At 41.2% G+C, this 26,801-nt stretch overlaps 1 protein-coding gene across 1 annotated transcript in view; it reads left to right on the top strand.

The window, feature by feature from the left end:
- Positions 1 to 26,801, top strand: part of LOC104129525 (von Willebrand factor D and EGF domain-containing protein) — a 349,890-nt gene that overhangs the window by 38,611 nt on the left and 284,478 nt on the right. Inside the window, exons 2-6 of the mRNA XM_035897887.1 lie at positions 397 to 581; positions 11,236 to 11,464; positions 14,073 to 14,305; positions 22,300 to 22,389; positions 23,675 to 23,810. Of these exons, the coding sequence (XP_035753780.1) occupies positions 397 to 581; positions 11,236 to 11,464; positions 14,073 to 14,305; positions 22,300 to 22,389; positions 23,675 to 23,810 (873 nt within the window). The remainder of the gene's footprint in view (positions 1 to 396; positions 582 to 11,235; positions 11,465 to 14,072; positions 14,306 to 22,299; positions 22,390 to 23,674; positions 23,811 to 26,801) is intronic.

The following is a 26,801-nucleotide window of genomic DNA, read 5'->3' as shown; positions in this document are numbered from 1 at the left end:
CACGCGTGTAGTAAACTAAGTTAAAAAAACCAAAGGTATTCCAAGATCACAAGGCCTTGGAACCTCAAAATATTACTTGATTTCTGAGGAGGAAGGATTTGGATGTTAATCCCTAAACCTAGACTGAGACCACATTCAAAGGGTTAAGGCTTCTGGTTCTGATTCAGGTACAATGAAAACCTATATAACTAGAATACTTATGTTACCAAGCTTCCAATTTTATATATTTAATTCCAAATTTGAACTGTTCCCAGGGTTTGCCTTGAAAATTAGCCCAATCCTAAACTGAATCCGAACATAAGAGGTTGCACCCCCCTTTAAGCGGTTATTAACAGTATCCATTTGAATTAACTTGAATTAACTTATTTAATCATTGTCCCTTTTCACCCTTTCCAGCTCCCGAGTGCTCCCCGGAGGGACATCGCATCCTCCGCAACCCCTACCGCAGCACCAGGTTTGACTCGCTGGAGTTGCAGCGGACAGCGATTCAGGACCTGGTTTGCGATCACTCCTTGCCGCCAGCATGGTACCGGTTCATGATCGGCCACAGGCCCGCGGAAATGCCAACGAGATGTGTCGAAGTCAGTAAAACTTAACCACTAGCCCTGGTGAACTCGAATAAATTCTTGGATGTAATTTTCCTTTCCAGACCCAATAGACTCCAATGGAGATAGGTGACTGGTAATGGGAAAACCACTTTTCCAATCATAGTAATAATAGTAATAGTAATAGTAAATAATAATAATAATAATAATAATAATAATAATAATAATAATAATGATGTCATATCCAAGGGCAATAGTCAGAAACAGGGATCCCTGTGGACTGGGCATTATTCAAACATAAACCAAAGTGTTTTCCAACTCTGAAGTTATCCACATATCTCACTGTAAGTTATACTCTTTCAAGCAATTCTCTTGCTTTAAGAATGGATTCTGGAACCTGACTCTTTTCCCATATAATTTATTGTGAATTAGGAATATGTCCTTATTACTAAATCAGAAGGGAAAAATCAGAAAAATGAATACAAAAAGATTTTTTTAGTGATACAGAAGGAAAAGCTAAATTTGAGTCTTTTTCTGCTATTACCATTTCTTGTACTATTTAGTTTCATGACTATGCTAATGGCTAGCAAAAAAAACCCTCAAGCACATAAGAATACTGTCTAAAAAAGACAAAACAATAATTATTTGGGTTTATGTGTGTTTAATATGTATGACAATAATGTTTTACTTGCAGTCATTGTTGCCAGAGCAACTTCAGACCCTGACTAAAGTCATTGCCATCTCACATAGCCCAGCTGCAGGAGGTTAAAATCATTTCAAACACACTGTTAAACAAAAATTTTCAGGAAATAATAAACTTATTATTTAAATGACTTTAAAGATGAAATATTTAACCTAGAGTGCGAGGAAGTTTAATATTAGGCAGTGCTACCCTAGCTGGAGAACCTTCCCGAAATTAGCAAACAAGGTTTCATATCCATTCAAAATGGACCTGTGAACTTGTCACAATAGAAGTCTGTCTTAATAATCTAACATAAAATTAAATGGTACAAGATAATTGTTGCTTCTGTGGGTTTTCTAACTCTCTGCATACACAAGCCATAAATCTAATTAATGTGAACAAATTGGCATGATTATTATTGAAATATTCGTTTCATGGCAGGTCATCCTTGAATATCCCAATGCATTATGAAGTTTATTTTTACAAGTTACTCTATAAGTGCATACGTATCTTATAAAATTATTAAATTTGCAATTGTATTTCAGCAATTTTGAGTATGCTTGCCTGTATGAGATTTCTTTCCAACAATACATGCTTTGGTTGTTATTCAGGTTTGTAGAGCTGTATTCATTAGTTTAGTTTCTTATCTTGTAACATAATTTTTGCTGTTGGTTTCTTCATTATCCTCTGAGTGACAGTAAATCTCTGCTTTGCCATGCTGATGAGGGATTACATCTGTTAGATGTCACAACTGGAAGAATACGTTTCTTTTAGATCTTCACCTTCTAAATCTGCCTCTATGTTCTATCTCTTCCACTTAATTAAATCATTGTTTAATTTGGTTTTCCATTTAATTTGAGCAAAACCTCTGGAACAAAATATTTTAAATTAATAACGGCACAGCTTCCACTCCTTAATAAGCAGTTATTATTGGACATTCCAGCCTGGCTGGAGTGAGCTGATTTTAATTAAACAAGTGAAAGACAAAATCCTGAACAGATAGAAGAGAAAAGAGACCAAATAAAGCCCGACAATAGAGCTGGAGAGTTAAAAAGTACATTAATCCAGCACCTTGTGTGAAATACATGCCTGGTGGTATCCTGTTGATACCGGCAGGATACAATTAGCTGCTTATCGATGGATAAGATTAACTTCTTAATTCAAAGTAATAGTAGGTAAGGATTCTTGCCACCCAATTGAGCCCAAAAGGGATTTAAACCATAACAGAGATTTAGAGGTCCTGCCCAGCTCAGGGAGAATTGCAGCAGGACAAATGGCACGTGCTGGGTGGGCACAAGGGAGGCGAGCAACCAGGAGCCGCTGCGGTGCCTGGGCAGGGGTAGCTGCCTCCTTCAGGCACGCTTTCAAAGCCTGTATTCTGAATCCTGCCACAAAAAGGCTCCACAATAAAAATGTGGCCCTGCCTGAATATTGTTTCATAGCCACAGAAAGTATTATAGAATCATAGAATCATAGAATCATAGAGAATCATAGAATCGCTTTGGTTGGAAAAGACCTTTAAGATCATCGAGTCCAACCTTTAACCTAACCCTGCCACCCGACCACTAAACCATGTCCCTAAGCACCTCATCTATCCTTCTTTTAAATACCTCCAAGGATGGGGACTCTACCACCTCCCTGGGCAGCCCATTCCAGAGCCTGACAACCCTTTCAGTGAAGAAGTTTTTCCTAATATCTAACCTAAGTTAGATATTAGTAAGTTTTTCCTAATATCTAACCTAAACCTGCCCTGGCGCAGCTTCAAACCATTCCCCCTCATCCTATCATCTGTTACCAGGGAGAAGAGGCCGACCCCCACCTCACTACAGCCTCCTTTCAGGTAGCTGTAGAGGGCAATCAGGTCTCCCCTCAGCCTCCTCTTCTCCAGACTAAAAAACCCCAGAATATTATATTAGAATAGAATATATAGAATTATATTCAACAGAAAGCAGAACCAAGTCATATACAGAAGTTACGAGAGCTCCAGCCTACAACTGTGTCACAGCTAAGAGGCACAGCAACTTTTGTAATTAAAAACAAATAACAACTCTTAAAAAGCTGCTTTTCACCCACTAGTTTAAGAAATAAGTGAAAAAAAAGAAGGAAGAAGAGGCAGAACAAAAACCCCAAACCTTTTATGTCAAAAAAGAGTGATAATATGAGTTTTCCATCCCTTGAATCCAACTGTGGCCCATAAACTTATTCCTCCAGTGGCAAAATACTTTTGATTGAAACAGCTTTCCAATTTAGGCATTGCCTGCTGAATGTCTCTGGGGGGTAACAAATGATCCTGACCTTCCTCCCTCTATTTCTTCCTCTCCTCTCCCCCTGTGCTCCCGAAGGAGACCCAGCAATTACCAGATCCTGGGCATGCACTCTTGGCCACAGCCACTTCCCCATCCAACAAGAAATCCCAGCACAGGAGCAACACAAACATGCAAATTTTACGTCTCAAGGTATTGAGGCTGCTGTCTACAAATCACAAGCAACAGTTTGTTCTTCAAGAACTGCCAAATTCACTGTGAAAGGCAAAAATACCTAAGGAAGAAAGCATAGGGAACCTTTTGCTAAGATTAAGGCACTGTAATAAGAGCAAGAAACAATGCACAGATGTGGCCAGACCTAGTAGTAAAATGACCTTCAGAGGAAGAACAAAAGTGACATAAAAATTAAAGCTCAGCAGAAAATCTTTCAAAAATACCGAGAAGTATCTAACAGTCAATATAGGAAAAACATACATGGGTTACAGAAATAACTATTATTTTAATTCAGGCTTCTGAATTAAAATAATATAGGGTATACCACATACATCTGTATATATGCACATATGGGTAAACCCCGGGAAAGGAATGAATACCAAAAAGAGAGAACACAACCAGCTAATGTTATTGAAGATCTGCCCTACAGTCCGATAAAAGATCAATCTGTGCATTCCAGAAGAGCTGCTAACTGTAATGCAAATCCAAATGCCATGCCATGCTAATGACAGGCAGGCCTCGCAACGCTGGCTCCCAGCTCCCGGTGAAGCCAGAAATATGGCTGGAAATGCGCTTCTTTCCCTGACTGACATGGGGATAAAAAAGCATAGATTATACTCTGCAACCTTAAGGAAAAACAACGATTAAGGATTTGATTATGCAAATAATAATTGGTTCTGAAGCCAGCAATAATACTCGTGATACAGCATGCACGAGCTGAATTCATTAGTTCTCAAAGCAACGCTAATATTTCCAGCTTTGAGTAGCCAATTGCAGACAGCAAATGATAAGCTAAAAAGAAAGGTATTAAAATCAGATTCACAACTGCCATTACCAAACATTTGTTCTCTGAAATAGAGGATTTGTGGTACCGTATTCCTTGAGCAGAGAGATTAATACAGGTGTTACCACACTGACCACAGAAATCACTGCACGCCCACTGCCGAGGTGAGACACTGGTCTCACTGGTCTCCGGATCTTCTGAAATGTCAGAGTACCTCATCATCCAGCAGCCCTCCCACAACACCCATCACTACAAATGGTCCAGAGGTATGGTCCAACATTTCTATATGTATGCACACAAAAACATGCGTACTGCCTGGACTGACAGGCACATACCAGGCGCATACACAGATACATGCAGACACGTATGTACGTGCACAGCACGGCATCCCATCAACTCACGTTCAACCTCTCAGAGCAGCCACTGCTTCACTCTCAGTTTCCTCCCAGTCTTAAGGCAACCTCTTGCTTGGGTTCACTTTATCTTCTGCATTCCCGTTGGCACGCACGGCAGGAGCCTCCCAGCGACCTCTTGCATGGCAGCAGAGGTCCACCTGCCCCAGGCGCTCATCCTTGCATGCAGCTGCATGTGCTGGCCTGGAGGGAAGGGCAGGAGGAAGCAATAATTTCAGTTTCGCACGTTACCAGTCTCCAGTAACCCCTGGTTTGGGGGCTTCTGGATTCAGGCAAGGGTTGTGTGAGACTTTAAAGGGATTTCTCTCCCATGAGGCAGTCCAGTCACTGTAATTTTTTAGCATCCAGAATCCTGCAGCAAGGATTTCTGCAGGTTAGTGGGGATGTGGCACTCTGCTTTGGAAATGCCCAGTAATAATACCCGCCTGTGAGAGTGTATCGAGATTGCTTCCAATATCCTTCTTCAGAAATTTCATTCTTTAAGTGAGCAAAACCATCTCCAAATCTGTATGTAAATGTGGCACAAGAAATACATGTTATGCAGTCAGCGCTGATGTTTTCTCGACAGTTGCATTTTTAACAACATAAATTTACTTTTATATATATACTAGGCTCAAACATAGGCTTAAATGCTAATCTTTGGGGTATAAAACAAGGTCATGTTAAAGCATGTCAAATCTAACCTGCCTATGCTGCTTAATATTGTAGCCCCTGGAGAAGAAGAAGATTTACTTTTTCCCGTACTCAGTTTAATTTTGTCCTCTACTTAACCTGATGTAGGACATTTTATACTCACAATCAAAATACAATAGCTCAACTGCATACTATTAATTTTTTATTTTGTTTCAATTTTTATTTTGCTCTGAATCCAATCCTACTTTGATTTGCAATTGTTTTACAAACTTAAAAGCGAGTGTCACTTTCAAGGTATTATGTCATGTTTTCATCTGTAATTCTCCTTCTCACATATAGACACGAATACTCTAAGATCACAATGGTAGGTATGAAGAGGTTTTGGTTTTCTTGTTTGTTTTTCAAAAAAGCTTCTGTAGAATTCACAATTACAGCCTCTATTGTTCAGAAGCATGTACTTAAAAGAAACACAAGACAGGCACCGGTTTAATTGCTACTACAGATATTCCTGACGTAAACTGATTTCTGTGGAGTTCCACCCCAGATTAAAATAAACAAATCTTATTTACTTTAACTTGCTACAAAGAAATTAAAAAACTAAGACAAAGTAAAGTTTTGAGTGGATAACAGATGCAAAATCACAGTGCTTTAACTGCCAACCAAAAGTACACCAAAAAGCCTTCCATCTCCAACTAAAACAATGCTTTTTCTCACATATGGTGCTACTTATTTTTAACAGCATAATTTCAGTGCAATACCCAAGTGACAAGAACAATCAACCTTGATTTCTTTTTGCAATTATGAAGAACCTTAGAGCGTTCAATCAATCAAACTAGTTGATTCTCCAAACCCCAACTAAATGAAAGGAGACATCATTGGATTAAACAATAACGGTTTGTCCCATTGTTCTGGCAAAGGGGGAACAAATTAAATTTTTTTTCATTTAGGTTTTATGAACTGAATTATTTAAATGATTAGCTGGTGCCTAATTATGAATCAAAAATACTTAATGAATGCTTACCTGCCACATAGAGGTGTTGCAAAGATTAATTAGGTAAGGTTTATAAAATGCTTTGAAGATTAAAAATGCCACTTAATCGTAATTGGATAAAGCATGAAGGGATAGTGAGCACGAAAGTAGCCTGGCAACAGCCTAAAGACTCCCTTTCATGTTAGGTACGTTCTCCCTTGTGCAAGCTGTGTCACTGGGTACCTAATGCAGATGACCCAAATTTAGGGTTTACGACAATATAGGTTACTTCACTAACTTGCCGTATGATTGACCAGTTGCAAGCCCAAGTGAACACATCAACCAACGTTATCAAACATGTGTGATCTCTTATATGGAGTGTTAATCAGACACAAGCTGCAGCTCACCCATCAAGGCCGCTGCTTAAAGACATATAAGGGAGGTAGGATTTGTAGGGAGAAAGTATTTCTCCTTGGATCTACCAGCACACTCAGAAATAAATGGATGGGCTGTGGGCACATGGGTTTTCCACTGTCACTGGTATTGTAGCTTATTTTTCTTCCTGCTGCATAGCTTCCATTCTGAGTGAGAAACGTGGATATTTTGGATGCCACAGCAATAGTGCTGCCGGGCAGCCTACGTTGCGTAGATCACCTGGAGAACCCCAGCAAAGCCATGGTCTGATCCTCACCACTGGCTTCCCAGCAGACGAGCTTCTGCTTGCAAGAGACTTGCAGAGTTTGCTCTGCTGTGGAGGCAGCTGTATAATTCCTCTTCTTCATTTCGGAAAGGCTGCTGAATTACGGTGTGAGATTCCCACAGCTTTATGCTATTCTTAGACCAGCAATGAATGTAGTTATTGCAGGTAAATGCTATATGATAAATGCCAATCATTTACTACCTCTGTATTCAATTTTCTGGATACTCTCCCAAATGACTGCTACAAAATTTAATGCTAATTATGCCACAGCTGGGTCCTGAAAATTTTGGCTCTTTGAAGTCTCTTCTCCCAGACTTTTTTTTCAAATTTTTTTCCCTTTGTTTTTTTTCTCTTCTTAGATGTACCGCTGTGTTGAATACATGAATATACATTTGCCCTTGCCTTCCCAGGTCTGTTTTCTAATTCACAGAGGCCTCATGCAGCAAATCCTTTTGGCTAGCATGGGGCAACTTGCCTGACTCAGATGGACAGCATGTAGCTCAAAAACAGAAAATAAATGCATGTATGTCATAAAGCTGCCAGGAAAACAGAAATATTTGCTATTTATACCAAAATTCTTCCTTGGCCAGCCTGTAACACTGTATTGTAGTTTGTTACAATAACTTACTTTCTCACATTCTGAGTTTTCCTGGGCGCAAAGTCACTCAAAAGGGTTTGTTATTGCTTGTAATTTGTGCACATTACATAATAAACTATTTCGCTCGAACGGTTTGAGTGCACGATTCGCCAGAAAAAATCTGGGGTGCTGCAAATCACAGCGGGGGGTTATCAGAAAGCCTGCACACAACACTGGTGGCTGACGGCAGCGGTGCTAATCCCCACTTTCTCCAGCACTGGAATGGCTCATAGACTTGTGGGAGGGTAAATACAAAGAAGGAGAAAATCACCGCCATCTTATTTCAGTATGGGGTTTTTTTTCCTCTGCGTGTTAACCAGGGATACTTTAACAGACCCACTTTTACTTTGGGATCGCATTTTGTCTTTTTTCACAGCCAGAATGCACTTACATCTGTCTATTTATCTACATGGCCCACGGCACAGCAGATAGATGGATGTCTCATTAATGGATTTATCTTTTCAGCACTGCTGCAAGGCAGGGAAGTACTATTACCACCTCAGCCACCTCTACCTCTGGTTTAGAGATAAGGAAGCCAGGTGCACAAAGAGTGGAGGATTTGCCCAAGGTCAGGCAGCAGCCAGGGAAACTGAGGCACCGCACGTGCCTGGTCAGGGGCAGTCCAGCAGCCACGCTCCCAATGCAGCAGCGCTGGCATATTGGTTAGTAGAGTTAAACTAGTAAAACGCAGAAGCAAATGGATGCAATAGCTTATTCTGAGCAGCAACAGGTCTTCTACAGAAAATTGTTACAGTATTTTTTCAGTTTGTGCAGCCGTGGGTGCAAATGTACCTTGAGACACGGAGATTTACATGAGATTGAGTCGCCTCAAAGTAATGAAGGTCACTTTTCTGCAACTCAATGTCAAGAAACGATGGCAACAGCCCCTTGCAGTGGGTGTTAGCAGCACTGGGAATGCTTCGTACAGCACAAGTGGTGCTGGCATCCCTCCTCCTCTTCTCCTCCTCCTCCTCCTCCTCAGGCAGAGAGTGCCAGTGCCAGCCGAGGGGCCAGGTCTGCAGGAGAGCACCCCGGGAGGGATGGGTAGGCTGCGCCATGTCTCCTTACCAAAATGTTTTCCTTCAAGGCTTTCTGAGATCCTGCCTACCCCCATTGAGCTCCAGTGCTCATCCATCTCCTCTGCTCTGTGCCCCTCTACTCAAATTCTTCCCAGCCTGTGGGGCTCAAAACACCTGCAAGGTACACTCACAAATATCTTAAGTGTAATTTAAAAAATAATGATTTATTCCAACAATCTTTACTCACACATGCAGAGGCACTGAAGTCAGCAGTTACCTGGAGTAAGAGGAAATTCAAGGTGTAGGTATCTCATCAAGAATGTACCATGAGCATGAAGTAGAGACCACTGAGCTCCGGTTGCCGTCCTTCTCTCTGCGCCCATCCTTCTTCCTTCCTTTGCTTACAGTACTTCTTCTCTGGATGATGTTTGCTCCACAATTCTGTGTCATTACAAGTGTATGCTCACAGACGTGCTCTGGAAACCCATTTCTTCACATCAGATCTCACTCTCCAGGTCAGAAGTTCACCAGGATACCAGAAAGTCCCGTCATCCGCATTTTGCCCAGTACAGAAAGCACCGGTGTCCCTTAAAGCTCTAAATAAATAAACTGAACAAATCCCTCAAAAAGTTACACACAACATGTTTTTTAAATAAAGGAAGGGATTAATGTAAAATTCCACGTAAAAGCATTTCCATGCTGATCTGCTCTTCTCCTTCGCTAGCACAGTGCCAGCACACTGTTCCTCCCTGGGGACCTGCTGTGCTGGGCGAGCTCCAGCGCCTTCCCCAAGGACACCGGGGACACAGGCGCCTGAACTGGAGGGCAGAGTCAGCCCCTCTGCTCAGCCGCTGCAGCATTTCTGGGGGAAAAAAAGACTTTGGACTATTTTAATGGTGTCTTCTAAGAAACCTGACAATAACTAGCTCCAAATGGAAATCAAACCTCATCATGCCATATGCTTTACTTTCTTCAAATGCCTTTCTTTTTCTGGGTGTGCAGCCCCTGCTCCCCCGTCCCTGCTTCTGGCTTGTGTAGCTCTCAGGTAAAATCCAAACTACAGGAGGGCATTGGCGCGTGACTTAATAAATTTATCCTTTGACTTCCACTGCTTCCCCTGTGTCACAAACAACTTTTGATCTTAAAAAATGAAGCAGCAAACCTGAACCGATGGGAAAAAATGGTGGGTTTTTTTTTTTTTTCAACATGGTATAAAGCCAAATGTATATAGTACCAGGAGGAAGCGTGTCCCCAGAGTGGGACTATTAGATAGTTCACTATTGCTGGCTGAAGAAATGCAAAGCAATGGCAGCAGTCACGCTCTGCAGAATATGACTGATATCTGAGAGTAAATTATTGTCAGTATTTGTTAATGATTTTCAAACCTTAGCTCAAATATCTGTATGCTTTGTGTGCTGGCAAATGATCGGTGACAGCACAGAATAAGAAATTACCACTGTAATTGGCTGTGTGTATTTTATTAGGCTCAGATTATGCTTAATCTCATCGCTAAGGTGCTTGAATTAAAGACAGCTTTGGATAATCATGTCTCTTTAGTCAGTGGGAAGAGCCTGGCAGGTACAGAGGGCAACTGAGATCTGAGATGCCTGAAATTCCATCTGTAAATTGGGAAATGTAAATCTGGTGCAGAATCTCCCAGCCAGGACTCAAAATGCTGTAGTTTAAACCATTTAGGACCAAGCCTTCTGCTTTGGGATTTCCTGTGTTTGGGGGATTCAGGGATTTAGTGGAAGCTGTTAATAGATAGAAACCTGAAGGTCAAAAACCCCAGGTAATTTGATCAAATCATGTATATCCTGCACATGTATTTCCCTTTGAGGATGAGGAATGAGAAGCTCAAGCCCCAAAGTGTACATGCTGGAGGGGCAGGGCAGAAGCTGTCAGGGCAACGGTGGCTGAAGCTTTAGCTGTTTTGGAGGAAGGTGCTGGCATGTGATGCTCTGAGCATAGCGGTGTCCTGCTTTGAGGTGGACCTAACATCATCTTGCCCCTTGTGCTCTGTCAGCCTTTGCTTTCTTCTGCCACAGACGAAGTATGGATGGGAACAGCCAGCTGATGTGGCCCAAAGAGGGCTTCCCAAAGAAGAGATCTAGCCTGCTTACATGCTTTCATCTTTTTCATACAAACCAACCAAAAATAGAAGGAAATACTTTGGAATCCAGTTATTGTGTTCTTTGAGAATTTTGTCTGTGTAAAGTCACCTCTCCAAACTGAGCAAGACATTTTCATGCCCACATACACAGTTTTTTCACTGCCCCTCCAAGTTGACCACACTCAAACTCCTGGGTTTTAGTGATTCTCCGCAGAACCCTACCGCATTTGCTGTCAACCGTTTCTTTTGTGTGCATCCTCAGATGAATAAATGCGGAACACAAGCTCCGGTGTGGCTGTCACTGAAGTCTGAATCCCTGCCAGTTCCCGGAGAGAGCAAGAGGCTCACGGCCTGTGCTACCTGGCAGGTCTTCTTCGGAGGCACCAAGGACTGCTGCTTGTTTCGGATACCCATCGCCGTCAGGAACTGTGGCGAATTCTTTGTGTATCTCCTGCAGCCTACTCAAGGATGCATGGGCTACTGCGCGGAAGGTGAGGATCGGTAAAGTATTTATCAATACGATTGCATATCCCTCTCCACCTGTGTGTTCAAAGTTCCTGGTGTTGCAGTGCACATCTCGGTGACCTTGCGAGTCAAGCACTGCTCCCAGTAAGATGCAGACCATGTAGAAAATAAATCAGTGGCGGTCCAAGGTGTTCCCGAGGAAAAGCTATTATTACCAGTGCAAAATGTAATCTGGCGTGTGTTACTGAAGTGTTCTTTGCTTGGTTACAGTTCACATGTAACCTTTCCTACTGTCTTTGGCTCCGCTTTGGCTTGAAGTCGCAGAGCTAGTGAGCGGAGGCATATCACAGAATATCGGTTTTATTGAGGCACTGTATCCAGCACACTGCACCTAAGGTCTGTTCTTATCTTCAGTAATCCAGTATCCCCCCCCAAAAAAAGATAATTCTGAAACTCTGGAAGGAAAAAAAAAAAAAAAAACCAAACTGATACCATCTTTTTCGTGACATTTATATAATTACTCTCGTCAGAAATAATTTTCAGCCTACTACAAGAGATCTAACCTCTGTTCGGTAGCTAGGAAACAAAGGAATAGCAGAAAGCAATTGCTCACTCAGTTAAACCTTCTGAACTTTGGAGCATGTTCAGGTGCATATAGATTTAGTCAGAAAAGGCAGTTCTTTCTCAAAAGGAAAAAAAATTACCTTTATACTTTCCTTTCAGCATTTTTGGACAGATACATGACACACTGAGAAACTAGGGTTAGCACCTTTCAATCAAGCAAAACTCAAGCTTAAATAAATTTTAAAGAGAGAGATATCTATTTTCTTATCTTTATCAATATTTTAACATTCCCACATGAAGAAGAGAGAGGAAAGAAGGCTCAAAGAAAGTGAGATTAATTCACTATTTGAAATAAAAAATATCCATTAAAATAAATGAAACTGCTCTTTAATTTCCATGATTCTTTCTCAGAAATTACTTTTTAACTGAATGAAGTCATTTTCCAGTTTAAGCTTGGCTTTTTTTAAACTATAAGGATTTCACTACCCTTGTTTGAAGAACTTTTTACCAATACCCTTTGGGTGATTAGGTTTGTCCTTTCTGTTGCTCCATACCTGTTTAGCAAAGTAAATCTGCATTTTTCATACAAGAAAGTTTATCCCTTTCCATTTATCCCAAACCAACGACCTTCTGCCTTTTCCTTACCACTGCTGTTGAAGCTTTCACCTTTTTCCTAGGCATTTCAGTGAGGTCCAGCTCTCCCGAGTCTTTAATTTCTTGTCTTTAGGATGTTTTTGAGGTATCGTGTGTTGGACAGAAAACACCCAAAGGTGAAGGTTTTTATTGGGGGTTGTTAATTCACTGCCTTAAATTCAGCTGTGAACACTGCACCAGAGGAGCCTCTAGGCAGCCCCAAAGCTGGGTCCAGCTGGCACCATCACGGCTTCTTGCTGGGGTCAATCTCCCAGCCCCAGCCACTGGAGGCTTGGGAACAGGGCACCGGTCAGCACTTCTGAGCTGCAAAACAAAATGAATTTAAAGCTTCATAGCTTGGCAGAAAGGACACGGCTGGGAAAAGTGGCGTACGTGCTTGCAATTCTGCTCACATCCTCCTGTGAGCTGATCACCTAACTTTGTCCTTCTGGAATAATTTCCTGCAGAAAGTCATGATGTGAGCCAAGGTTTGAGGCAGATTCCCTTACCAAAAAACCACGAAAAGGATGTAAACAACTGTCCCTTATTCATATTTTAAGTAACTTGTCTCTTTTTCTTACCTCTTGTTATTTGCCCTGGACAGATGTTAAGATATTGGTTCTTCATTCTGCTCTAACAGCCTGATACCTTATTCTCTTGGGCTTCCATAATACTTTCTACACTCCTACAAAAAAAGTTTCTTAATTTAGCCTTTCAAAGCATCTGAACTAGCTTCATGTTCTGTTTGAGCCCAGGTCTATAGAGATGAAAGTACATCACCCAACTGTATTACACATCTTTTTGTTTCTACTTTCTAGGTGAGTTAACAGGAAGAAAAGTTTCAGGCTCATTACTTGCTGAAGCCTATAGAAAGCAGGCTGTATTTTTAGAGCAGTGGCATTAATTTGGGCAGAGGAAGGATATATTGAGCTGCTTCAGCCTAAGTATGTCCCAGAACAGACTGGGAAGGGTCTTCATAGCACAGCAGTGTGGGCTGGGTGCTCTCTGAGAGCTGGTTTACCTCTGCAACATAATTATTTCTCATATCTCTTCTGTACTTATTGCAAAACTTGGATCAAAAGGCTGTGCTTCAGGGGAATGCAAAGCTGATGGCCTTTGCCAGAGTAATTAATTTGTATTAATCCGAGTGCTTCATTTCAATAACATTTCTCTCACTGCAAAATAAAAAAAAAAAAAAACCAACACAAAAAACCAGGTCAAATATTATAATAACAATGGGTAATCAGTACAGAATTAACAATTTTTGCATTTCATATGAAATAGGTTTTCTTACTTACATAGCTAATAATCAAATCTCAGTAATATAAAACGTAGCATTTCTCCCATGTTCAGCTACACTGAAATCTCATTGAGTGAACAACTGTAATATTAAAATAACATATTTTGCTACATCCTACTTTTGTTTTCTTCTCCCAGACAAACTCACAAGCCTGGATTTGCAACCAGTGATCACTCCCGAGCTCGTGCAAGGCCGCGTCCACCTGAAGTGCACTTACAGCCGCCCCCCCAAAACGCTGCCGCTGCAGTACACGGTGGTCTGGTCGCGCCTGTCCACCCCTGGCAAGAAAGAGCAGATCCAGCGTGACACCACCCTGCAGTCATTTTCCTACATCGAGATGAATGGCCTAAATCTCAAACTGGGAGACACGGTAATGCCACCCTGCCTTCAGCCAAAAAGGTCAAACGCTCAGGGGGATCAAATCCTTCTCTTAAATCTTTGCTGCGGTTTTATTAGTGCTGCTCCTCACTCATTACACGTACAACTACTGTAGAAAAAAACCTACTGAAACTGTTTCACAACTGGCTTATTACACAGCATTTACTAGATTCGGGATCTGCAACATTTCTTTCAGTCGCAGTGAGTTCACGGAAGCTATCCATTTTACTATTTTCTAAAGGCAACTTGAATATTTACACTTGCATTGCAGCTTGAATGCCATGAAGTTGGTGTGAGTATTAGGTACGTGTGCCTGAGCCAATTTTTGCTTAGTGTTTTTTTGTATCCTTGCAGCAGGGAGAATTTGCAGTAGAGGCAGACTCAGCTATATGCACTCAGTAATTTTTATATTCATGGACCAGAGACACAATAACATCTTTTCAGAGAAAAGAAAGACGGTACATTTTAAAATAGAGGGAGGTTTATTTTATGGTCTTTTTCATGGTGTTCTGCCTCTCTGATTCCAAATTCTTGGTTCAATAGCATACTGAAAGATAGAGTTCATTACAAAACAATCTTTAAGAAGTATATTTGATGGCTTACATAGCAACACAGATCTAATTTCAACAACAACAACAAAACAGAAGCCAATACAAGATGTGAAAAAAATTGACTTGTGTATGAATTCATGGCCTTTCATGGTACAGAAACAAGACTTTTAAAGTTAAATTAGGTTCATAACTTTTATAGGCAGAGGGCCATTAGTGATGCTACAATGGACAGAAAGAATAAACAGGGATAATGGCCTTGTGTTAAAAGTAGGTTGGAAATAGTCTTGGCATTTTGCAGCTCTTCTTTGAGATATTTAAGAAATGTGAATAAGCTTTTTCCAGTTCTTGAAAGGATCAGTCATTTATAACGGTAGCACAATCTAGATAGTTTTTCCTCATCTCTCCTCATAATTATGCCTCCTGAGTTCCGAATCTGACTGATGTTGCCCTCACTTATATTACAACAAGGCAGACAGTTCTGCTAGTTTAAGACAAGTTTGTGTTACGAAGATGTATTTTCATCAAAATAATTTCACTTGCAATCACTGCAAATCTAGTTTTAACAATCCTGAGGGATTCAGACAAAATATAGTTCTGTTAACTAGTAGCATCACCAAATCTTTATAAGACCATTTTTATTATATTAAGTTTTCTGTAAGCCCTTCTTTGTCCTCTGCTGAAACCCACATGTTTAATTTAGCGGATTTAGTGAGACTAAAATGTTCCCTTCCTTGCTAGACTTTTTTAAATGTCTTCATGGCCTATTTGACTAATTATAATTATCCATAAATCATCACTGGTGAAAACCAAGCAATGAAGCCTCGGCTGTAACTGGGAATTCAGTTTTACATAATAAAGATTTTAAAAAAGCATTTCACCGTGTTTGCCATCCCACGCTGAGTGCCTAATAAGAGTCGCAAAGGGGCAGACTCTCCTTCCACCTCCAGCGGTGCAAACCTGAAGCAACGTAGTAAGCGTTGGCACCACACTGCCGGAGAGGAAAGGTGGTGCCACTAAAGGTAGAGTCAGACCCTGGGGATCAAACCCAGCTGCACCAGGCAGTCCGTAGCCTTCCACCTGCCCAGGGAAGATGTAGGTGGAAGGGTGTTTTCTCAGGGAGCTATAAAGGGAGACCAGATCCCCACTGAGAAAAGCCATACTAGAGAGGAGACAATGAATTGGGGCCACTTTTCAGTCCTCTTTCCCATTCTCCGTGCACATCCCAGCGGCAGCATCCCCACGGCTGGGCACTGCCAGGGCACGTGGGTAACGTTCAGATCAGAATTTGTCCCCCAGGATGCAGAATTTGCAGTGTTTTGAAAACAGCTTCCTTTTTTTAACCTACTCTTCATCTACTTGCACATGGCCTGAATTTGGTCTCAATGCTTTTACATCCTGAAATCAGCATCTTCTCTGTTCATTTCTTGATAAAAGAACTACAGGCAAATGAGGAGGTTTTTTTTTAAATCACTGTCTACGTGACTGATACCTATGCTATTTTTTACCCATCAAAAAGTCTCCAGGTAATAGATTAGTCACATAATAGAATATCTATTGATATATTTTAATAAGGGGTCAAACCTTAGAGAAGAGTTGAGATTTACCGGCCAACATTTCTGAACTTGTATTGACTAAACAGCCAGTTATTTTTTAACAGCCATCATGTGTGCTTTTCTCCCCCATCTTTGGGTTCCAATTTTCCTATTTCAGACAGTAATTTTGGCAGCGTAACATTTGTGATACTATAGCAGCCTTAAATAAATCTATAACATACCGCTATTTCTACATAAACACTGAAAGAAGCCTACTCCATCTGATATGAAAATCCTGGCATTCCTAAGCCTTATTTATGTGATAGTGACAGAGGTCATTTCATTCCTCGAGGCACAGCCATCTATAAATTATAGCCGCACACTGTGAGTAATGAGTTATGCTAAGAAAGAAAGGTGTTTAGAAGAAAACCGTGCAGATTTTGCTCAGCACAGCAATCCAAAAGTTCATACGGCGAGGAGCAATTGTCACCATACATAAACTGTGATGCACATTGTAAAATAAAAATTTTTAAGTAAAACCGGCCTTGCTGAGCTCTGTGCTAGAAGTGGCCATTTCACGTGGCGCTCTGCAACAGCAGAAGAATACGCCCCAGTCAAAAAGACTGTAAATTGTTGCTTCAGTATAGAAAATAACTAATTTTCACTCACTAGGGAAGAGAAGTGAAATTTCCCCCTTCTTAAGTACTAAACCCATCCCAACTACTGGACTTGACAAAGCCAACAACAGAAATAGGAAGACCTGCCTATTTGTAGGTCACACCTGAGTTTACAATTTCTTTCTCAACCGTCAGGTAAAAAATGAGGAGCAGCCCCACAGAAGCAGTGGACTTGGACAGAGATGTTAAAGCAGAAAGGGTCAGAGAAATGATGAGCAAAACTCTGCAGCTGATAAGACACCTTGCTACTATCCTGGGAAAATTTCTTTCCTTAGTAGGTGAATGACCTATAGTCAGTCTCCATGTACTGTTTGGCCGTTTGGCAACTGGAAAGAGATTCCTTCTTCACATATAGCGAGCAGCAGAGTGACTAGAGCTGGACTTCCCACGCTGTCAGGTCACACTCCTGCACCAGCTCCCTCCCTTCTGCAGCCACGAGCCCATCACAGGGAGTGATTTGTGTTCAGAAGCTTTAAGGTCTAGTTTATTAATTAACTCAAAGTCAGATTCTCCCTGCTTTCCCCTTTTTGCTAACCCTTCTGGAAAGCCTTTCCAGAGACTTTGTTCCTACCCCTTTCTGCAAATACCTACAGCCAGATCATTTCTTCGAGCTAATGAGAACTGTTTTTTTCCTCCAGCTTCCCTAGAAATGCCATCCTTCAGCTCTGCTCATCCTTTGCTCTTTTCATCAAGAGCTGTAAACCACAGCTCCCTCCCACATGCACTCCCCAGCTCCCAGCAGAGTCACTCCTTGAGGCTTTTCTAACCCCAGCCCATTAGCGTTTAATAGAGCAGACAACGGCAGCTCCAAGGCCTTGATAGCCATCATGAGACACCCTTTCCTCTGGCATGATCGATTCCCTGCCCAACCCTTCACCTGCAAGCCATGAGGGCGGCTGAATGACTCTTACCCTTGTGGCCCCAGCCTGCCTTTTGATATGGGTGATGTTACTAGGAGGGTAGACCCCATCCTGGAGTTAACAGAGTTAATCACCCACATCTTAGGCAACTGCACCTTACGAGCATCATGCAGACTTCCCTGCCTAGTGAATGGGAAGAAGTGGGTACTCCTAAATGGTACCTTCTGTTGAGAAGGGAGCTTCCCACAGGTGGCCAACATAAATTACTGACTGGAGCAGCATCCCAGAATTCCCACACCTCTCAGGAGATTGGATGTCCGGGTCAGGAAAGTGCCTCCATCTACTTTTCAATCCAGACCTTTAAGTCCTACTCAGATGTACCTGGCTGCACGTAGTCTTGAAAGATCACTACCAGTAAAAGTAAATATTTCAACTTCAAACCATCACTGCTGTCACTGTGGGGCTTCTGGCACTACAATACAGCCCAAGTGGTTGCTGGAGAGATGGGAAATGGGTAGCTGGTGCTCCCAGCTGTGAGTTAGGTGCATGTTCTGCCCTTCCCAAGGGAGAATCCCACCCCCAGGGCATAGGATGCACTAGGAGAGGAAGTAGGGACCACAGCCAGGGGCCAGCACATGCCTTTGCTTATTTTCTCTGATGACTGTTTAGGTAAAACAGACGAGCAGTCCTGATGGGCAGACCCAAACCCAGTACTCCCATCTGCCAGCTCTCCCCTATTTTGAGGACAAATGTCATTGCCTCTGGGACACTGTTGAGGTGGGTGCTGGCACCATTTCTGCCAGTGCTTTGAGAAGCGTGCAGCTGAGGTTGGCCATTCTGAGAGCTCCCAAAATTATCTGGCAAACCTAGGAGCCTTCACAGATACCTTGCTGAAGAGCAGGGATGGGTTTTGATCACAAAACAAGTATCTCCTGTTTTGGCTTTGGGAATCTAACCCCTTAGCTGAGCACGCCTGGGAGAGGCTGATGAAAACAGAAGCATGGCCATGCTGGATGCACCAGCAAGCATCCTCCTCTTCACCCCGGCCTCTGCGCACACCACCTTTGAAGATGGCAACAAATGTGAACGCAACTTTCTTTGAGCTTTTCTCTCTGCCCTTGGCCCCACATCTCTCGCTACATGCTCAAGCTGCCACAGGTGATCCCTGCATTACACTCAGAAATAATTAGGGGCACAGAAAAGGGTGAAACCGGAGGCGGTTTTATGTTTGAAATGAGTATAAACAACTGATTTGGGGGAGTTTTGGATTCTCAGAGCCCCCAAAAAAACCCCCACATATTGATGTGCAAGATGTTAGAGGTAAATTTGCTGGAGCTGGTAACAGGTCCTAGGATTACCGTGCTCTCCCAAATTGTTTCTCAGAGCTACCCAACCCCCACCAAATTAATGACTGAATTCTGCTTTTAGCTAAATACGCTGCTCACCAGGTTCACGGCAAAGTGGGAAGGAATCTGATTGATTCCACTTAAGGATGGAAATCTGCTCCAACACACAGGAAAGGAGAAGCTTCATAGCTACCAGGGCTTTTTTCTATCAGAATTTTGTGCCTAAAAGTAGTTTTCTGCCCTATGGGAAGATCTGCTGGCGCATGGAGGAAAGGGAGCAGCCCATGCCCAGAAACAATCTGGTCATCCTGTCCAAGGGCACCCTTGCATTTCTGTCCCTTTAAAAGGGACAATGACAAATTATAATTTGATTTTTTTAACAGATCTAATGAGTTTGTGGAAAAAATACTGCCTAACCTGTCATGACCGTCAGCATACTGCTGTCAGTGATGCTTTTATCTTCAGGGAAGAAGAGAAAGAAAAAGTTGATTACTGAACTGGAGAAAAAGAGCTAGTATTTAGCTGAAGGCAAAAAAACCTCCTCGGAGTGACTATCATAATAATTATGTGACAAACTGTCAACCTGTAGCTCAGTAGCCGATGAACATATCTGCTGATTGTGAAGTGAAGTGTGCACCTAACAAGGTAAAGGCACTACAAGGGGAGGGATGAGATAAAAGACAGAAATAAAATGTAAGTCGTGATGGCTGTCTGTACATTTTGAATTTGCAAAGTTTATGCTAATCGCCAAAAGCACTGAAGATAGAACTGGAATGGACTGATAGTCTAAGAATATCTCAGTGTATCGTTGTGGAGTAATTTTTGATTTTAGTGTTCGGTGCTTTACCAATAAAATATACCTCTAAAATACGTATGTGAGAAAATACAGTGCTTGCAGGGAATGAAGCTGGGTTCTGACATTTCCCAGGATGTCACTTTGGAGAAGATCACCGGGAGATGCCTCCATCGGCACCGGGCATCTCATATGCGACCCTGCTGCCTCTCATTATAGCTCCCTCCTTGGCAGGAGCGCTCCACATGGAGTGCTCAGAGGGATGTCACCCTGTGAATATTTTTGGTAAAAAGCACGAAAGCCAAAAGTGCAAACAGCCTTGCAAGTGTAAATATAGTATCTGCAATGCAGATGCGTTGGGTTTGCTCAATGAGCTGTGCAAGGGGATCATTGGTTTGGGTTTTTTTTCACCAGGGGGAACATACGTTATCTGAACACTTTCTCTGTTGCCACCACCTAGTCAGATCCCGATTTTGCAGACTCTCCCCATGGCAGCTGTAGGAGAAGCAGCAGGAGGAAGATCAATGCCTGCCTTCCCAGCAGAAGAACTTTTCTGAAAACTTTGTAAGCTGAACACAAGCCTTTAGGGAATGCTTAGAGATAATAAATATCTAATGATAACAGGGGCTCATTACCTTGAGAAGACGCCGACTTGTTCTCCTTTGGAGGCAAACTGACTAACTATGAAGTATCTGAGGAATTTTAAGTGGAAGGAAGTCGCTCTGTGAGACCTGTGTCTTTTTTTCCCCCAGTACGCCCAGAACCACCTCAAGGCTTCCACCTAGTTAATGGAACAAACAACACCATTGTCACTGGGCCAAAGTGGCTGGAGCTGTCAGCAAAAGCGCGAGAAACTTGATGAAGATAAAAATGGCCCAAAAGGCACATAAACCTGGGACTGAGCTGGACTGGAAATGATCCAGCTGAAGAGCACAGAAACCACTTGATTTTTCCCATAGTCATACAAATGACACTGCATTGCCAGTGGGGCATTTTTGTTGTGTGCAAGTGAGATAGGAACGAGGATTCTTCAGTTTGGAGGAAACTCACGACTTGATGGTAATGACGACAGATTTTCAGGATGGTAAAAGAAATATTCCAGAGTGCTATGCAACTCATGCCCACATGACCATATGAGTCTGGGAATATATTGGTTTTAAGCCTCTTTTGCTGATGAGGGTCACTCCTGAGACAGCAGATTGGAGCTCCCGAGAGCAGCGTGGCCGGTGGGTGGTGGTGGAAAATCCATCCAAAGGAGTTTATCACAATAGAAAATAAATTAGATTGGTCTGATTCCTCCTCATGGGTTATTCGAGGCTTAAAAAAGGCAGTAGCTATAAATATGCCATCTGACTATTTGGAATTGATTTAGTATGTCACAATCTGTTACTCCATTTCCGAGAAGAGGCTAAAAAAAAAAAAAACAGAACTACAGTTTCAGAGCCTATTGTCATTTGCTTTAAGGAAAATTTCTGTAGTTTAATCTTATGATCCTAGAAATGATGTTAGCAGTTTGGGTTTTCTGAAACCAATGAAATATTAAGATGGCAGATGGTGTGCGGGCTCAGCAGAGATAAAGGTTGCGTGACTGTGCTAGGAATAAAACATAAATGGCCTGGCACATCGTGTTTGGTGGAGTTTTTTGTTTTGGGGGAATATTTTTGTTTTGTTTTTACAATATAAACCCTGTAGGCACATCTGCATCATCTTTTATAATGCAATAAGGAAAAAAAAAAAAGGAGCTGCTTATATTGCTGACACAGTTTCTGAGACCGGATGGCTGTCAAACTAATTTAAATGAAAAAAACTGCTTACAAACACGGTAAAGAGAGAGGATATTTGATCCAGTGGACAGAGTGAAGTCTGGGATCCCAAGGGCTAATGTCCTAATCCTGAGAGTAACGTCTATGAACAATGTAATTCTCCCTAATTAAAATGACTTAATATCACTAATCAAGGTGCTTGAAAAACTGAAGAAGAAAACACATTGTAAGCATTCAGTGTTATTAATTGTTGAGGCAGAAGCCATGTTTCTTTGCTTATTAAAAACACAACAAAAATTCTTCCAAATCTCAAGATTTATGCATAAACATTTTTAAAACCTAAACTCCCCCAATATATTTCAACAGCAGAAAAAAAGCTTAACAACTCTGATCAACAGGAAGATGCATAATTTTATGAATTTTCTTCAAGAAAAGCTGTTGCATATGCTGTTTATTTACCACAGGTCTTCTGCACTGTCACCGCTTTTACGAGGGACACTCCTGAGCAGCAGTCGTTGCCTGAGGAGAGCAAAGGTTTCTTTGCCGGGATTAAGGTAATGCTGATGGTCCTGATTTACTGGCTTGGCATATCCCCAGGGAATATCTATATGTTATCTGACATGCTCTGAAAAACAAGACACGGAAACATAAGCCTTGATCGCCGTAACCAGTGCTGCTTTTATGTTCACTTTGAAAAAATGTCTTAATAAATTATATGGCTTTCAGACTGTTTGTAAAATGCCCTAAAACACCCATCAGCACCGTGTGCGGGTGTTGACACTAATGTACCATAAAGAATGTGCAAAACTACATCTGCTAGTAAGTACACCCCACAGTACTCTGGTGGTTATGTATAATGGGAAGACACACCTACGAGGATGCAGAATTTCGTTGTACCTAAACCAGAAGAAAGTGAAGAGAAAAACTAATTTTTATCCATCATCTTTTTATGGTCAGACACTACAAAAACCAAATTGCTGAAGATAAATTCACACTGAGTGCAAAAACCAAGTCTAATTCCACTCAAGGATTAGACTGTCAGTCTGGCAGTCCAGCAAAATTTGAGATCTTCTGAGTATCTAAGCCTCATGCCTCCATGAATAGCATCTGAAAAATCTGGCAACCCAGTCTCTGTGATGTTTGTAAAGCAGTTTTGGGTTTTTTTGGAAATGTCAGAATTTCCCAGGGAATGGAAATTCCCATTTCTGGCTAGCCCCGAGTGCTGTTTCTGCCCTTGCCCCAGGAGAAGAGACAGACAGAATTGGCACCACCCAAGCTCCCTCCCCGGCACACGAGCCACCGAAGCTGTAATACATTATGTACGGAGAAATCCTTCTTCCTGTCATGGCAGGGAAGAGGAATTGGGCAAAAATTGTACTCACTTTGCACAAACATAGAGCCTGTGACCATGAGGTAATGTCATACTTTAGGCCATGAATATTGCTGGTATTTCTCCTAGTGCATTGGAATAAGAGCTCCTTTTAAAAAGGGATGTTAAAAAGGAATAAATTCCATGGCATCAGGCTGTTTGCAGGCTTAATAAAAACCTGGTTTTGAGGTTAGGAGATGAGAAGCAATTAGAGACTATATATGACAACTGCAAACGTTTTCTTAATTGCCAAGAATGTTAAAGTATTTTAAAAACAATTTCACCGTATAGAGTTGAAGATCATTATTACGAAGATTATTATTATTATGAGGATTATTATGAAGATTATTATTATTTTACAAGCAATTATATCTTTTCACAATTGATTAAAAGCAGTGAAAATTTCATAAATGTCGGCATTGCTTAATTAATCTGTCAAAATGATCTAAAAATTATTTTCTTATTTCCAGTTTTTACCAGAATTGTTACAAATTGCAGAGGATGGCAAAGAGCATGTTTTGACTGTTCTGAGCACTGTACCCATTGCCTGTCCTGGGCACAATGATTCCTGTAAAATTACTTTACAGCTAAGTACTGAGGATTTGGGTAAGAGTTTTACATATCATCATCAAATCAATGTGATTACTTTTTCCTGTATTTATGTTACAACGGATTTCAGTAGAAATTATGCGACTTAAATAACAACAAAGGGTAGAAGCCATAAAATCAACAAACTAGGCCATATCTTTGTTTGCAAAATAAAATAGATTATAATATCACTCAAGATTTTCGAGAAAAAAAAAAATCTGACTAGCAATAACCTGAATGGTAGTCCACTGAGATTTATGGATGAAATAACTGTGAGTAGAAGACCTTATTTTAAATTCCAGGAGTATAAAATTCCATTTTAAGTTTTTGTAGCTGCAATGGTCTTAGCTAGAATAATTTCATTAATTATCAATAACAAGCTCACCTGCAGATTTATTATTCAGTAAATGTGTACTGAAGCCTTTTTTCTTACTTTTGCTGGCTTACGTTTTTTTTCTAACTTAATATAGAAGAAAAAAAAATCATTCTTATGCTTATATATTATTCTCTTTCTAAAGGTACTTTTTTTACTTGAAAACACGCTGACGATGTCACTTAGAAAATTCTCTTGTCCTTTTAATCAGTAAATGCTTTCCCCAAGTTAATCTGGTAGAATAGCATGCCTAACCAAGGAGGGCATATATAGATTTACTTTCCATTTGCACTAAATAAAACACCCAACCCTTTTTCTAACAAGGCATTTATTTCTCTTCCATGGGTGACTCAACGAGAGAAATGTTTAGAGATAGCATTACAGCCACTGTTTCTCTACTCACAAAAAGTCAGGCCCCCCCCCAAAAATGTTGGCAAAACCCAGATAGTTCCTGGTATTTGTCCCTTTCTAAATCCCTCTCCTTTCTCTCCCTATCATCAGCCAAATGCTTAGACAGAAGAAAAAAATAATTCAAATGGTATCATAACACAATGATCTTAAACTGAATGGCACCTTATGGTTCCAGCAGCTGTCTTGGCTCTTGTATGTGGAGTACTTTGCATTTCTCCATGGCTCAGTGCTGCTTTGTTCTACATATTGCTCTTGGCTTAGAGTCCCTGCCGGTCCATCGGGCAAAACATCCACTGAATTCAGGGGAACAGATTTTCTTAGACACTGAGGTAGGTAAGAACGCAGGCTGGTGTGTGGTGGGATGTCCCCACAGCTTCCAAGAAAAATGAGACACCTATCATTTATGAGGATCAAATGCGAATTAGTCACATAAGCCATCAAAGTAATTTTTTAACTCCCACTTTTTTAGGCATTGATAAAGCCTTTCAAAATCTCACTGGCAATGAATGCATGGGCCAGGAGCTCTCAAGTGGGGGAAGCTGCGTTTGATAGATCAGGCTGAGGCTGACCCCTTGCCAGGGTCTCCTCCAGCCCCACAACATGCATTTGACTGGAAGGAAGAGGGGAGGTAAGATTTGCAGAAGCAGCTTTATTTTCAAGCTATCAATGGGCTTGACATGTTGGTGCCAAGAGGTCCCAGGACGGAGGCACAACTCGACCAATTAACTAATCTTTGAAGGAACTTGTCACTGAAGTGGAAAATTTCAGTTACTTTTAATCAGCTCGTTTCTGCAGCTTAAACTAATAACCAGCTCTAGCCCTTGATTGCTCCACGTGGAGGCTATTTCCTCGGATGACACTTGGGCCGTTTATGATCAATCAAGATAGCTGTATATACTTAAGGTTGACTATCTGCTGCTGTGTGTTTGCATGACCACGTGCCTGGTTTGTGCCTTTATTGTCGGTAGGGTCCGTCAGTTTATCTGAAGGAACACTGTGGGCTTCTGAAAAATGTAATGTCGGCCACATGCTATAAATTCAAAATAAAACCAACTTTAGCTGAGATTCATTTATACTGAATTAAAGGACTGACAAGCTCCTTGTCTGACTGAATCCATCTAGCAATGCTGTTGTGCTAATTATGTGGGGAATAAATGATAAGAAAGCTAATTACAAGCACAGAAATATCTCTCTAAGTTCAGGCAATATCATAATGAATGCCAAGGCACAGCAGAGCCACTGGAGTTCAGCTTCTGTTAAGTTTATCATTACTATTTTGACAAGATGATTTTCTTTGATTTTAAACTTTTGTTCTGGGTTGCGAGCACAGCTCATGGGGCTGTAATGGCAATAACTATTCCTCGTGGAAACCTCCAATTTAATTGAATCAAGAACCTTGAAAATGAGCCAGGACTTTTCTGTAAGATGTGAAGCAGCCTTTAAGGATTTGGTATGAGAGATATTATGCTATTAATATTTGTAGGTTTTTAGTTCAGTTCCTATAGAACTCTACAGGGTTAATTTAAATTGTATTTTATGAGTCTTTTCCATAAGGAATAAAACATTGATTATTGGCTCATGTTAGAAATACCATCTTAAAATACTTGAATGCCATCTCCTATAAATTATTAAGGAATTCTACAAATGGGAAAAAATTATATGAAAATGTGATATTTTCATATTCGATTAAATCCACTGACACTATTTCTAGAACTTTGTTCTTCTGAGGTGATAATTATTGGTCTGGTACAGAAAACTAAATACTCAGCACAAACGAGAGAAGTGGACATTAGTAGTCTTGCGCCTAGAAGAGGTCCTTTTAGGAAAGATGCTGTGCAGAGGCAGAGCTGAAGGAATAACTTGTGTTGCCATTGCTGTATTGATTTTATCACCGCCCGTCACTTCCCTACCCATCACAGATACTTGCATAGCCAGTGCCACCATAGCTTGTTACTTTTCCATGTTTTTTTAATGAATTTATCCTTACAATGCCTCTGTGAAAGATAGAAGTAAAACTACCATCATTTTACAGGTTGGAAGGTGAAGCGGCATAACCTAGCTAAGCCAAAAATAGAAATACAAATCTGCTGCATTTGCCTTCCTGTCGTCGATCTGAAGTTCACTGAAAACTGACTCAAGAACCCTTCCTTTCCAGATCAAAAATTCTGTTTATTTTAAATTAAATAACTCCCAGCAGATACCTCCTTATAATAAAGCTAGGGAAA

This window comes from Egretta garzetta, unplaced genomic scaffold (assembly GCF_000687185.1).
Source record: "Egretta garzetta isolate BGI_Z169 unplaced genomic scaffold, ASM68718v1 scaffold197, whole genome shotgun sequence".
In the NCBI taxonomy this organism is placed as follows: domain Eukaryota; kingdom Metazoa; phylum Chordata; class Aves; order Pelecaniformes; family Ardeidae; genus Egretta; species Egretta garzetta.
This window is presented reverse-complemented; position numbering and strand designations above follow the sequence as displayed.